The sequence below is a fragment of the Pezoporus occidentalis genome, unplaced genomic scaffold (genome assembly GCF_034315485.1).
Source record: "Pezoporus occidentalis ecotype Australia unplaced genomic scaffold, CSIRO_AGI_Poc_V1 ctg7, whole genome shotgun sequence".
Classification (NCBI taxonomy): domain Eukaryota; kingdom Metazoa; phylum Chordata; class Aves; order Psittaciformes; family Psittacidae; genus Pezoporus; species Pezoporus occidentalis.
In genome coordinates, this window is record NW_026916052.1 from 2,337,547 (window position 1) to 2,353,246 (window position 15,700).

Consider the following 15,700-nt stretch of genomic DNA (forward strand, 5'->3'; position numbering starts at 1 on the left):
TTTATCATCTTCAAATTAAAGTTGCACACATATTGAGGTTCAGATTAAAGGGCTCTCATTGCTTAGCCTATTTTTCTTCCTCACTCTCTTTAATGTTATTCATAATAGATAAATGGTTGGGGCTGCAATACATTAGTGTTCCCATTTACGAGTTCAAATGGTATCGCTAGACCAGCTGCCTAAGATGACATAGAAGAGGATGGAAAATGATAATTAGGTTTATCCACGTATCTGGTTCTTAGGAGGTAATTACAGTCCTCCAAGTCATCACATACCAGCCCGGTTATATAATCCTGTTTTGTTTGTTAAACTTGTTTGGGTGCATTTGACTTGAGCTTGCTTTCTGTCTTAGTCATCTGTATCACGCCCAGAGAAACAAGCCTATGAAACACGTATACACACACGCACTCATAGAGGTGTAATGCATGTTACACCTACCCTTCCTTGATCTCTCATTAATACCATCTTTTTGCCTGTTAGCAGGGGGTAGGTATTAAGATGGTCACAGGAGTAAGAGAAATGAGGAAAAGGAAACCTGGACAACTGTACATGGTTGGTTTGTCCAGGGGGTTTTCCTCTTCCCACCACCCCTCCTCCACTCTCTCTGGTGTGATCCCTAAAACAAGAAAGCTCTTATTTTACTGTTCCAAGAACTGTCTGGTCAATGCCAATGTAGATTTCACCTTTCTCAATGGGTAATACAAGGTATAAGAAAACTTAAGAGGCCTAAAGGAAAGATCATACTATTCAAATACAATCAAGACATAAAGCCAGACATCTCTTCCTAGCTACTGTACCTGTTTCTGTATAAGGTAGGCAGAAAAAGACAAGCCCTTTCCTCCATAATGAAATTTAGTAGAGGTTTCTGAAACTTCTAGACCTTTAAATAGAAGACACCATAGAAGCAAACAGTTCTTAATTTCTAGTGGGGTAGGGGAAGGTACCTGGACAAAAGAAAGGTGGGAAAATACCTTTTGTCACAACTGGATAGCAGCCTGATTCTTCAGTGAAAACTCACAAGCCTCCTTTATCCTTACATGGAAAGAAGTACCTACTGTCATGCTTTATATAAATTCTGATCAAGAAAATGTAAAAGGCATCTTCACTAATTTCAGCCAGACAAGTGGTCAAATTTGCCTTACTACATAGAGAGCAACATTTGCTTCAGCAATAGATGGCAAAAGGTGTTACATGGAAGGAAAGCACTTACTTTCGCTACCCTTGTATTTTCAACATACAATCTGAATGTAAGAGTTCATGAAAAAAGTTCCCAGAGGTATAGATGTACCATTGGTTTAATCCGAGTTGGGAGCACACTTTTGAAGTGAGTCTCCTCACCTTCTCCACTTAGCACCTTTTGGTTCTCAGTCCAGACAGGTTTCAGAATACAAGTCATTTCATCCGAGAGACATCTAATTTGGAAGATGCACTGCTAATGTGTGTTCAGATGCAATGAGCAGCATAAACTAGACAACCAGACAAAAGTAAAACCTCTGAAATGCACATAATGTGGGAAGTGAGTTACTCATCTGGGTAGGATGAACTGCTTGCTAATGCAGGCGTAGTATGAGTCCACTTTCTGGGATTCATCTTCTATCTCTATGAAAATCCTTCATACATGTAAACACTTTGGTTTCTAGCAACCCATGGGTGCCCTATTCTGCCAGTGATCAAGGTAATAAATCGTGAAATCTAAATCATCAGGGCTTTTCTTACAATGGATGTCAGGATTCACAGCAGCTTCTAACTTGAATCTGATAAATACTTGTGTGGAATCATCATTAAAAGACCCTCCATTCAATAAATCCACCCTGCTTTCAGTACCACTATAAAAGTATGTCACCTATATCAACACTCTTGATGCTTTGCTGCATTTCTTTCTTCATTAAAGAGGGGACTGAGATTGCCCTGCACTGTAGCCAGAGAAGAACAACCACACCACTGCTACTGGTACACTTTGGGGTATGCAGGATGTTTTCTCCTCTCCCTTGGTAAATAACGTATTCTTTAGCATATCTCATATTACATAATTAGGCCATATATTTGCAATTGCACAGCAAAGCCCTAACCTCTGGAAAATTGGAAGCAAGCAAAATAAATAGAATATTTGCGTAAAAGCTAACAGTAACAGAATCACAGTTTAGACTATCAATATTAAACAACTTGAAAGCTATGTCTGAAACAGAACAGTTCTGTAGATTTTCTGAAATGCTGATAAACAGTTCTAAAGTCACAAAGCTCAAGCTAAAATGAATATAATTCAGTTAGGACTCACCAGAAATAATATCTTCACTATTACAGTCAAACACTGGTTCATGATACTGTCCATGTTGTTTGAACTGAATTAGCCCTGCCCTACAAGGAAGCCTGCCTTTCCAGAATGCTGCCAGGCCCTTCCAACACAAACAACTCAAGGCGCCTTATAGCTCTCCCAATGTGGTGTCAATCCTTTGGCATTTTCTGCCAGCCACCAGTGGGTACTTGGAACAGGAGGCTGACGTACAGTTGCTGTGTTTCTGACATTTACTCACCAACAGCTTAACTCCAAATATGTCATTTGTTTGTTTTGGTTTCCAAATGATATTTTCCTGAAACTCATTCTTTTCAGCTGACATCTGGTCCTTCGCTGGCCCACATTACATGAAATGCCTGTGTATTTACCAATTGCACATGTACGGTTCATGAGGTTTCCCATGCAGGAGACAGAGGTTTTTGGAAAAAAAAACAACAACAAAAAAAAAAAAAAAAAAAAAAAAAAAAAAAACAAACACAACAAACCAAAACCAAGCAACCAAAAAAACAAACAACAAAACAACAAAAAAAAACAACAACAATAAAAAACCAAACAAACCCTCCCTCCCCCCCCAAAAAAAAATAAAAATACCACCCAAACAAAAACCCAAGCGGGAAGCAGGTTAGTGGTATTTCCAACGCAGATTACTTTTACCTTAAAAAATAAACAAATAAAAATTCACCTGCAACATGTTCAGATCATAACTGTGATCAAGTTTCTTACTGCTTTTTTGTTTGGTCCCTGAACTGCTGTATTTCTTGTTAGAGTATGTCTCAATACGGGGGGAATCAACTGTTTTACTTCTTTTTTTCCTTCTTAGTATTATTGGTCATAGAAAGATTCCTTTTGTTCTTGTCTTAACTAGTCAAGTAAGCTTAATCTATTAAAAACAAACAAAAAACTCCACAAAAACAAAACCCACAAAACTATTTTGACCACAATTTCCCCTTAAAAATAATTTATGAAGCAGTATCTCTTGGCCTTTTATTCGTATAAATTATACAACAACTATAGTTTTTTTTATACAATGAGACGAGTCTGTATTTAGTACTTCAATCATCCTTCTCAGGGTTGGTAAAGTCTCCGATACTGATGGCAGGCTCTTGTAAGAAGGTGAAATACTGAAAGAGAAGGAAAAAAAAGAAAATTATTTATCTTATAGTGAGTTTTATGATTTACCTGGAAGTTAACACGTTAGCTTATATTTCTCTTCACGGCCTTCTCCAACAAATTTGGGACCTGAAATCAAGAATTTGTTGCCCCCAACCAGCTCTTGCTTCTCATAACTATTCATTCCCTATACAGAATGAAAATAATGACTACATAAAAAAGCCTTTGGAAGCGGCAGGAGTTAAAAGCAAAATTTTACTGCTTTAAGTATTCAAGCCTAAGTTACTAACCATTATTACTCTTCTACCACAGACAAATTAGTTGCTCAGGTTAATTACCTCCACATTATTACTTGAAATCCTTTGGGCTATGGTTCTACAGATATTTTTTTCAGCATCAAGCAAACCAGACTGCAGCATTTTCTCCACTCTGGCTCATTCCTCAGCCATTTTATATCTCTCATTTAAGCCAGAAATACTATCGGTGGGACTATGCTATGAAATGGTCTCAGTTAAAAATAAACTTTGGGTTTGGCACAGCTATTTTTAACACAAATCACTTTTCCGATCAGGTTTGCTATGGATTCCCACAAATTTCAGCAGTACAACTGAGAGGGTCAGATACACATAGGTACAGTTGAAATGGCTTAAACTGACTTTGCTGCAAGAGCAAAGATATGTCTTAAAACATGATAAAGATATGTCTTAAAACAAACAAATTAAAAATCCACCCATGAACAGAGGATCAAGAAAGAAGTTGAATACATAAATTGGAGATTTACAGTAAAAAAAAATGGTAGGAATCATAAATATTTTATATTTCCAAGACTACCAAGTCACAGTATTTGCACGGACTACTTTTAATAAAGACCACAACTTGCTATGCTGTAGTTTAAAAATGTTACTCCTTAATAAATGCTGAATCTGACTGTATTTACATGTAGGTTTTTAGCCTGAGTTTTACGAAGATGTCCTTGCGTCTTCACAATAGCTTTCTTCATTTAGGAAGGGATTTTAGAGTCTAGTGAAATTCACCAGGCTGAGAAACACTGATATGAAGTTAAACAACACTAATCAGTGTGAGATATTCAGCACTAACAGCAGCTGCAGGGTTCCTTAGGCTCTCAGAACAACTCCAGTTGGACCAGACCTCAGGAGGTTCGTGATCTAACACACTGCTCCAAGAAAGGTCAACAGCAAATTCAGACCAGGGTGTCAGGGCTTTATCCTGTCAGGTCTTGAAAATCTAAAGGGATGGAGACTGCACAACCTCTCTGCTCTGCTGACTGCCCTCAGGGTAAAAAGATTATGCTCAGCCTGAGCCTCATTTCAACTCATGCATTTTGTCTTTTGCCCTTCCACCAAGCACTGCCCAGCTCCATTTTCTCAACACAGGTATTGCAAAGCTGCTGTTAGGTCAAAGCCTTCTCTAGGCTGAACAAGCCCAACTCACACCAGTTAAGGCTTGTGCTCCAGTGCTCTAACCACCTTGGTGGCTCTCTTCTGAATTTGCTTCAGTTTATCAGTCTTTACTGCACTGCCCCCAGACCGGATGCAGTATTCTAGGTATGGTCTGAAGTGCTGAGTAGCCTCTATATCTGATTATCCTAACAGCTTTTTACCCATCTAGCTAGCCATTCGTGCAAACCATAATGTGCAGTCTTGGTATGACAGCACAGTGGGAGTCCTTGCTGAAGTAAAAATAAACATCAACTGGGGGACACAAGAGTCCCCCAGTCACCTTCTCCTTCATACACCCCAAAATACTTTCCTACAGGACTAACTTCATGACTTTCCCAGGGACCAAACTGACCAGCCTACAGTTTCCCTGGGTCATCCTTCTAGACTTCTTGAAGATGGATGCAAGATTTTCTTTCCTTCAGTCACTGCAAATGTCCCCTTATGTGCATAATCTTTCAGAGATTATAGACAGCCTTGTAAGGACACCAACTAGTTCTCTCAGCACCCCTCAAGCATCTTGAGCCTGACCTGCAGCATATCAAAACTGGTTTTGTCTCAGGAGGATTTTTAGATTTTGTACAGGACAAATCAAATGCACCAGATTCATAATATTGGCAAGGAATAAATGTGTTCAGTATTCAAAAATAAATTAATATGAAAATCAAAGTTTTAAAGCAATACACAAAAGTCATGAAGGTATACTAAGTAATGGAATTCCATATATTCAGAACTTCCACCAACTTTGGAAATACTTCACTCTCTAAATCAAAATAGCACTAAAAGGATAAATAAAATACTTTTGATATATAGTTTGAAGAGATGCATAAGAATAGGGGGAAAAAAGTTAATATTTTCTCCTTGCTTTGTTCACTCAATCACCTTACTTGCTAATGATTAAAAAAAAATAAAAAAGCAAATTTGACCAGTGAATGAAATGAAAATATTATATTTTTCTCAGAGGATAACACATAACTGAATGTCTAGACTACTAACCACTATATTCATACTCCAGAAATACACTAATGTGTGTGTAAGTTCAAATCTTGTCTCATCAGATCCTAAACAGTTAAAAAAATACACAATCATTTACTCAGCTCATAATTTCTAAGTAACATTTTTTAGTAAATTTTAAAATTGAACATATAAAGTACTTCATATTTCCTTGCCCCCCGTCTGAACAGAAAGATTTACCTTTTTAGATTCATCCAGCTCCTTGCTATTTTGCTAAAAGCTTCAGAGCCTGGTGCTGTCATTGCTTCAAAATCAACTAGCTGAAAACGCAATAAAATAGATACAAAGAAATTAATATCTAATGTCTAAATTCTCGAATTTCAGGAAGTTAATCTTCAAATATTCTTAGCATATAAATTCTACTTTAAAAACATTTCCTTCCTTTTATGACAAAATACAGTTATTTTTAAATCTTTTTGACAAGATGTTAATACCCATGAGTCAGTGCCAAAAAATATTGCCCTTTCCTACAATGTCTAAATGAAATGGGAAAATTTCTGATTTCTACATAATATATTATGCAAATTATTGTATCACATGATTGGTATATTTATATTGGACTTTACGTGTACTCTGTATTACTTGTTTCCACAGTGGGCTTTCAGACAAGCTTAACTACATATAGCTAAGAACTCTGCTCGTATCTACAGCTGAAAATAAGTTTTAAGTAAAACAATGTTCAGTCAAAAGCATCAGTTCCTTAGTACTGTAACATTTAAGCAGACACATCTGTGGTTTAGTGAACTTTGTCTGAAATCAAGGAAGTGTTCTGAAAGCGTGCTACCTACATTCTTGGTAAGAAAGGAGTAAGCTTGCTTACCAGTCTGTGCCCAGACTATTTCACCCCTCATCACTCACCAGTTTGGAAGTCAGCATGCACACCAGGCACTAAAACTCTCTGTGGGCTTGCACAATCAACACTGGAAGCTACAGTGACCATGGCTACTGACTGACCTGCCAGGCAATAACAGGACTCTTGACTACTGGATGTCTGTCTTTAGAGTGGCCTGATAATGCATGCTGTCATAAGCTTGGGAGCAGAAGTACCCTTCTATGGAATCTAGCCTCCCTCCCACCCACCCCCCCCCAAAAAAAAAAAGAAAATAAAAAAATTATATTTATATATCCCAGTTTCATTCAACTGAGGAAAACAACTTCTTCCAGCAGATGAAAGCTTTTCTAAAAAATAGGTTTGTTCCATTTAAGGCACTCTGTTTCAGGTAAATATCTCAAATGAAAGATGTTCCCAGAGCTTCCTGTAAGTTGGGAATCCTGCTTTTTAGTAAACCTGAAGCTCTGCTTGCCTGCATGAAACCAGCCAGCAAAATACACTACCCTATAAAGTCTTGAGAAGATGCCTTACCAAATGCACAAAAGTCTTCTACTTTAGCTTAATGGCATACTGGAAAGGAATCTTTCTTGCTACTAAGCAAGTACAATTTGCTCTTAAGAGTTACTACGACTTCATTGTACTGAAAGAACAAACTTCATTGTTCTCAGGCCTTTCTACAACAAAAGGGAAAGTTGCTTTTTCTTCAGTTATCCATGCAGGATATTTTCTTAAACAACTTTTATTCTCACTAGAATTTCTTTTTACAATATGTTAAAAAAATGGGGATGCTTTTACTCCTTTCACGCTAAAAGGGTAACACAGCTAATAGACCAATAGTTGAATAAAGGAAACCCTTTATTGAGCAAGATGGTATAACATTCAAGAGTAGTAACTTAAAAGCTAGGACTTATTTTCAATTAAGCAGAATACAAGAAATCAAGAGAAGTTGCAAATACATTTTCCCTTAGCAAGCCCTAAATGCTCTGGAACACATTGAGTGCAAAGACAGAAAATTTCTGCTATGAGCCAGAAGAGTCACTAATTCTGCCCAATTACTCTCAGAACCTTTCTCAAAAAGCAGCTCAGCACACTAGAAACTTCAGTTACAAATCTGTATTTACTGTGGGATATAAAGTGTTCCAATTTGACTAACCAGAATTATGCACATGCTATCTCTAATCTCACTGCTGTCAGAACAGCAATGAGATTTTCAAAACTCTCTCAGGCTGCAAGACACCACAGCATGCATCTCACCCATCTCCAGTAAACAAGTGTGCAACTCCTATTCATTCTTACAGCTCCTTCCTCATATTTACAAGTATCACTTCCTCCATGCAAGCTGAATCAGTGTATTTTGATACTTGCCTTTCCTTTAGGGATTTTTCCTGATACTTCTTTTCCACTTGCCATCAGTGCTCCCATGATCACTGAATAAGCTATCACACTAAAAAAAAACAACAAAACCACAGAACAGTAAAAATCTTTCCATAATGCTATTTTAGACTACAAAACAAATATAATATAGTGCTGTTTCATAGAAGGCTAGTAAAAATTTCCATGCTAGTTAATTTATTTTACATGTAAAACCAAGCATGAAACACTTAAAAAGTGAAATCAGTGTTACTTTCCAGCACCACTGGAATGAAGTTATGATCCTATGGAGCAGAAGAGCACTGTATCTACAGTAGTCAGAATCACAGTTTCAGACTTTCAAGCTTTTAGGACTCCGTAGAGCTGAAAACAAAGCAAACCCCTGTTCCCAAGAAGCTTAGCTGTAGCCTGGAAGAGTTTATGAACTCTACTGCAACAGAGACAAGAGGCTCTGTAAAGCTCTTCAGCTACTTAACTTTTTTTAACTTTCAATTTTTTAACTGTGAAATTCAGAATTTAATTTCCACATGCTGCAAGAGAAAGGCAAAACCTGGTTATACAAATGAGGTCTCTGGATTTTTAAAATTTTATTTTCTATCAAACTGTGTTTAATAATGAGCTTAAAGATCTTAAATGCTTTGGGGAACAGATTCATAACAGTCTTAGATATAGCCAGGTTTATCTGTGACATATGGGACTTTATTCTAGGGTTTCATCTGGTGACCCTAACAGCTGCAATAAATTACTAACATAATACTTAAATGTATTTTATTAAAATAAATGATCTCAAAGTATATTTCCTCTTGAATACATGTTTTGGTAAAGCTTTTTGAGTGAAATTACAGTGGAGTAACATAATACGGATTAGGAACCTAAGCATTACAATTTAAAAATGGCACTTTTCATTCTATGAGCAATAGTCTATAAATACAGACTCACCATCATTTTAAATATACATGCAGCTATGAATAATTACCATCAGCAATTACCAAACAGCTTTTAAAACAGTACTAAGTCAGTACTTACTGTCATGGCAGCACAAAATGAGAGACTGGGTGACACACTGCTCAATCAAGGCTCTTTTAGATTTTTTAATATTAAGAAATATATTGATACTGCAACACATGGATATTTGACAGTGTGCATTCAAGATAACAGACATGATAAAAACAATCACTAACCTAGATCCTCTTGAAAGTGGCATTAAGTTATAGAAGTAATAAACTAATGACAGGATCAAGTTGCAAACAGCATCTACTTCCTAAGCAACAGAAAAAAATAAGTGAATTAAAGATAATTTAATATTCAGATAACACCACATAAAGGAACACATATTGGAAAGCCTTTACAGTACTGTAATTACTTTTTTTAAACCATTTCAAATGTGAAAAATCTCAAGCTGGGAAGTTGAAGCCTGATTAACCCATGTTTAAGCAAATTATTCTGTTAGATCTTTAAAATTTAGGTGAAACAGTTCATCTATGCAGTATAAAAGGATGAAAAACGGAAAGCACAAGCTCAAATACAGTTAGATCATCACTGCAATACAAATCAACACGAACATAATTCCAGTGTTTCTCATGAATTTGTGCTACTTCTCATATTACATGTAGCCACCATGAGCCAAATCCTAAACAGTGCTTATAAGGACGATGAAACAGTGAACACACAGGAAAACAAAGAAAATAAGGGTGAAGGAAGGGGGGGAAGGAACACTCTGTGATACTGAGACCTTGTCTAGACTCTTACTGCAGCAAAACATTGCAAATCTTACAGTAACAGATAGAATTATGACAACTTCTTATGCTATATGCCATAACTGGGTTTAAGCAAGCAGTCAATTTTACTGCTTAAGATCTCTGTCAAAAATTATTAGAACAGGAACTGTTAAAGAGAAGGTATAAAAACATGACAGAATTTTATCAGGGAATTCATCATTTCCATTAAAAGAGCCTTACCCCCAGCTCTGCAGACAGAATTTTTCCTTTCGCCGTTAGATCCTTATATAGCGCATCTATTTCTGCATGATACAGCTGTGTTCTCTCTTCTGTTGTTTGAGTTTCTACTGAAAATAATATGTTCCCCACTCTATCAAGTGGATGAAACAAAAAAAGAAGGTAAGAATTTTTTTGTAACAGATGCATAATCTAATATCCAGGGTAAGTTACTAACATGCTACAGTTAAATACCACACCATAAACTTTTTCCTATGATTTCTCCTCTAGAAGATTATGTGCATTATCCCCCTTTTTAAAGAAAAAAAAAAAAATCCCTGAATTACAAACATTTTATGACATTGTAAATTGTCTAAGAGAACTCATGAAGATTGCTGTCTAATCACAGATGAAGTATTACCATTGAAGAATACCTGATGACCGTTAGTGTTTCACTTAAAGTGTATGTAAAAAGAAGAAATACAAAAATTTAAAATACTTTCATGGCCTTGAGATTTTTGTATAGAATGTAATGTGCAGTTTTGTTAACTTTAAAATTACCAAAATGAAATTGTTTTTGCATAAAAGCATAGTTACAAATTATGGATCAAAACTGACTTACTGCTACACAACAAAGTTTGTGCAGAACAAAGTTAAACAGTGTTACTGACACCAAAATATTTTTCCCCAAACTTTGAGGCCATAGATTTAATGCCATTTCACTGCATATAGGCATATCATTCAGTATATAAAATTAAAACCCAAGAGATAATGTCAACATTTTAGAGAGAAGTTTGGCTTCCATGCAACTCACTGAAAGCACACAAGTTCTGGGAAAAATTCCAATGCATAGAATTTTAAATCGCATAAACCAAAGGTTTTAGTAGTAGGACAGAGCTTCTGAACTTCAGATTAATGCTCAGTCTTCAGGAAGGAGCCAGGATCCATGAAGTGAGAAATTTACTATCTCACCCAGAGAGTGTTCCAAAGCCCCCTGTTGGTATCCTTTTACATACAGGTACTACTGAAATAGAAGACAGGCTGTCTCTTCCACTCTTAGAACACAGAAATTCCCATTCCATTCAAGACTTTGAAGTCACTATAATCATAAGGTCTCACAAAAAGAAACGCATTTTGATATGAATAAAGACTTAGACTTTTGAGATCTTTCCTTTTTAGGTATTTTATAGTTTAAGATTAATAACAAGGTCTCCCTCCACTTTTATGCTGTAAATTAGAGAATCATCTCAACAAGGCCTACTCCACCAATGTTATCCATATTCCCTCTTTGTTAGGGAACACAACAGGAAACAGAACTCCTCAAATGAACAATTTTTTCTATTTATTTACAGAAATACCATGAGTGAGAAACAGACCCTACTTTATGCAAGTAAAAATGGCATTTGAGAAGATTAATTGCTAACACTTCATCATTAGTTAATGTACCTGAACCCTTGAAAATAGCAAACATACTTATCTCCTGTTATTGTAATTGTGAATCCATCATATTCTTTCCCTTGATCCTTGAGGCTAGGGACTTTTGTATTCACAGTAAACCCATCTCTTGTTTTACTGTTAAACTGCTTTCAAAAGAAAAAACTAATATTAGAGTGAAGAAAGACAGACTGCCTAGCTACTGTTTTGAAATCCTTAAAATACATACAGTAGAAATGACAAACTGAGGGAACAGGATAAAGAGTTACTGTGAACTATGTTATTTCATTTATCCTCCTTTTCCTACTGAAATCATAAATATTTAATGAGGCATATTGACATTCAACTTTATAACTATATAGCAAACATAAAGCAGCACTGTTTATGAGAAACAACTATGCAAAGCAGTTCGAGTTGTGCAGATTCTTCCCCAGCTTGCATGTTGAGAGTAACCTTTTGGCGTAACAATGTAAATGAAAAAGCAGGAATTTGACAGCCTGTTTTATGTTTATACTAGTTTAAGTGTGGACTCCAGAACACAGCTCTCTGCAACAATTTCTTAAGTATGATCCAGTTTAAATGAATGTTCCCTCCTCATTAAAAGGAAAAATATCACAAAGTTTTAGAATTTCACAAAGTTATATTATCTAAAATTGTAATACTGTAGCCAGAGTTGTATAAACCAGGCAAAACTGTATTTAACTAAAGCCAAAAGCTCAGCTTTTGACATACATTCCCCAGCTACCTGAATAACCCAACTACATCAATATTAGCAGACATTAATTTTATACAGACATTATTAATGATTATAATGCAATAGTGTTGAATGAATTACTTGAGTGATTATTTATTTTAAGATAGCACTTGTTTTGTTTAAAGAGAATCTGCATTTATTTTAAGGAAACAAAACTAAAAGCCTCTAATGAGGGACAGCATTCCATTTCAATACAATTCGTAATGGGATACAGGAGATTCAAACCAGAGCAAAATGTACAGGTTATGAAAACCAGGAAGAACATTTGCTGCCAGTTGAAACATTTGTTTTGAATTAAGTCATGTATAGCCCACTCTGTTTATACATTTTCACCATTCTCTTGGAGCAATCTGTATTTTTACCTCTACTAGTAACATGTTTTCTGACCTACAATTCAACAGTAGCCATATTAGGTGCTTTCCAGGTCTTGTGTGTCAGTAGGGAACACTTAATTGTCTATCCATCCCAACATCTATGACCTCTTCATCACAAGGTTTTACTTAAGTTCAGTTAGTATCCACCTGACTTCATCTTTCCAGGCAAAGCATAAGACAGTAATTTAAGAATTACCTCCAAAATTATGATACGTTCTTTGAAGACACTTATATTTGTAATACATACTAAAAGAAACCCATATAAAAATACAGTGCTTGAGTCATATAGCTGCTGTACAGATGCCTATAGGGCACAAGTGTGTGAGCACTACTACCATAAACAAATCCAAACCCAGACAGCCTATTAGCAGTAACAGCCATATATCTTCAAAGTGCTCCTTCTATGGCAATCTGTCAGCTTTGCTTAGATATAAAAATGCAGTGTGGACACAGCTTACAGGGGGAAAAGCAATGAATTTGTCTCTATTTAGCCATGCTTCTTCCCAAATGTTACCCTATATTAACTAAACTCCTTTCCAATCCTTTAAAAGAAATACTTTGTAACAGGTTTCCCCAAGCCCAAAAACGTAGACACTACTCATTCCAGTTTAATGCACAGGAGTGGGGAAAGACCTTTTACTTAAACCCAGCTAAAGCCTTATTACTTGAGATAAGAATATAAATAAAGAAGAAAACCTGCACATTTCCCTGCTCCTACTCTGACAGACCTCCAAAGCACAAGAACATAAACCAAGATTTCATTTCAGATTAGCTATCAGTCACCAAGGGCAACTACTCCTCTGCTTCCCCCTACCAGCCCTACCACATACTAACCTGTACCAATAAACCTAAAGAGAGCTTCCACATTCCTAATCTCTCACACATCTTCCTCTTTTTCCTTCACACTGTGCAGGCATATTGTGATACCATTATGGTGGATCTGACCACAAACTCTCCCAGTTGATAAGGCTAGCTTTAAAGAATTACATTCAATATTTGGTCTTCCCATAATTTCTTTGCCAATGCACAATTAGGCCAAGCGTTTCAAATACACATCACACATCTGCATATACCAAAAGGGAAGATCATATTCCACACATGCAGAGTTGAAATAACTTTTGTGTTTCTAGTTATTCATTCTAAGTTTATAACACAATGGTGGTATTCTGAGGAACTGGACATCTCGCAGAACACATTTGATTAATTTTTTCTTGTTTTCAAGTTTTACTTTAATTTACCTTCATTATAGGAAGAAGATCTTCTACTTTATGTACTTTTTCCAAAGCTTCTCGAACTTCTAATAGTCCTTTTGGATTATTAGCTCTGGAAAAAAGTTAAATATGGAATGGCAATGGTTGAACACATGTAGCGTTTCTGAAAAGAAGTAATTTCATCCTGTATCAGCTCATCTTATTTTTCAGCTTAACTGTCAAAATTCATGCATCTGTGTAGCCTCAAAGGTAATACTGCAGATGCAGGCACAGCTGGACTGCGAAGAAACCTATTGAACTAGTGCTTTAATATCAACTAATTACTGTACACCCAGATTTTAAGAACAGAATTATTTTAAGTACAGCACAAATTGCTCTGGTTTAAAGTCAAATGCTGCTGGCTCACTATGAACAGATTTTTCTCCCAGTAGACAACAGACTTCCCAGTAGTACAGAACTTGCATATCTTTAGGAACTATCTTAAATTTTACAAAACTTAAATGGTTTCAATTGTTCTAAGGATTTTCTGTACTTTCATTGCTTGATATTCAAGTAGCATAATGAGATTGAGAAACAGAACTCAGTATTTAATAAAAGTTACCAGACCAAAGAAAAATGAGAGTTTAAAGCAAAAGGAGTTTCTTAATTTTTAATGTCATCAGAACAGTGTCACCACAAACGAACCATAGGTGGCAAAATTATTATACTCATAAAAAAATACTGAAAGTTTGAAACATACATTAACATCAATTTTCAGGTTACCTTTAGTCATATTTTTTCATTCACAATTCTAAAACTGTCTTCTGTTTCAGGACAAAGCCTACCAACTTATCTATGCAGCAGGTAGCAAAGATTCTCTATTCCTTTAAAACCACTTGTCAGACACCAGTTTCAATTAAAATTATCTTTTTTTTTCTCATTTAATAAATTAATCTCAATATGCAGAGAAATTGTATTCTATTCTATTCAATTCAAGAGAAAACCCAAGATCTTTAATAAATCATGTTTTAGAAAGACCTGAAACCCACTCATGAGAATTGTGGGCACAAATTCAACACCATTATTAGTTTCTAGGTATACTGTAATTCACAACGTTTTTTCCTACTGAAGCTACTTTATGTGGCAATGAATAGGATTTTGCATTTCCAATAGGAAATAATTATAGATACCAAGAAAATAGAATTTACTAAAAAGAACATATCCCTCAGACTTTCTAAAAGGAATATTATGTCAATTTCAAATCAGAATTACCAGGGAATGAAGCAGGAAAAAAAAAGATATCGGTAATTTACCCATGATAAACAAGGATCCTATCTTTGATAAAATGAAGAATTTTCTCAAAATATTCCAGGTACCGCATGTTAATGACCTGTCCCCTACAAAGAAAATAAAAGGTTTTTTGAAGTCTTGTTTTTCAACCCCCCATTCCAGGGCTAAGACACAAATATTTCCCACAAATATTTGACAGCATTTTATCCACAGATGCTTTGTAAATTAAGGGAATGAACTTGAGGTTTGTCTGAAGTGGTGAATTGTCCATCCCCAATTTTGGATATAGAATCCATAGCAAACTTGCTAAAGCTCATGTATGATTAGTGTCATTGTTCTCTGATAAACTACATTCCACAGATATTTACTCATTTTCAGCCCTTGTCCAGTAAATCTATAGGATAACTCTCAACTTGTATATGGATACAACCTTTCTTAAACAATTATTTACACTCATAGATGCTGCATAACAAGGAGAGAATCCTTAATCTGCCCATGAATTTTCTTCTAGAAACAACAATCTCTGGCTTACATACTTGCCAATATATATGCTGACCTCCTCTGACAGCCCACACACATTTTATTTTATTCACCTACATTCATCTGTACTGAAGTAATACTGAAGTATATACTGTCTGTATGTACTG

The 15,700-nt window shown here is 35.8% G+C and overlaps 1 protein-coding gene across 7 annotated transcripts in view; it reads right to left on the reverse strand.

Moving 5' to 3' along the window:
• Positions 1-3,251: 3,251 nt before the first annotated feature.
• Positions 3,252-15,700, reverse strand: part of TTC13 (tetratricopeptide repeat domain 13) — a 41,173-nt gene continuing 28,724 nt past the window's right edge. Inside the window, exons 16-23 of one of the 7 annotated variants that reach the window (XM_062641893.1) lie at positions 15,077-15,160; positions 13,812-13,896; positions 11,458-11,591; positions 10,036-10,165; positions 9,259-9,338; positions 8,068-8,150; positions 6,055-6,130; positions 3,252-3,414 (exon numbers count right to left, since the gene is read on the reverse strand). In XM_062641893.1, coding sequence (XP_062497877.1) covers positions 3,291-3,414; positions 6,055-6,130; positions 8,068-8,150; positions 9,259-9,338; positions 10,036-10,165; positions 11,458-11,591; positions 13,812-13,896; positions 15,077-15,160 — 796 coding nt within the window. In that variant the 3' untranslated portion in view covers positions 3,252-3,290. Of the gene's footprint in view, positions 3,415-6,054; positions 6,135-8,067; positions 8,151-9,258; positions 9,339-10,035; positions 10,173-11,457; positions 11,595-13,811; positions 13,897-15,076; positions 15,161-15,700 lie in introns of all 7 variants that reach the window. The other 6 variants (XM_062641892.1, XM_062641896.1, XM_062641894.1 and 3 more) reach the window with 6 other exon arrangements.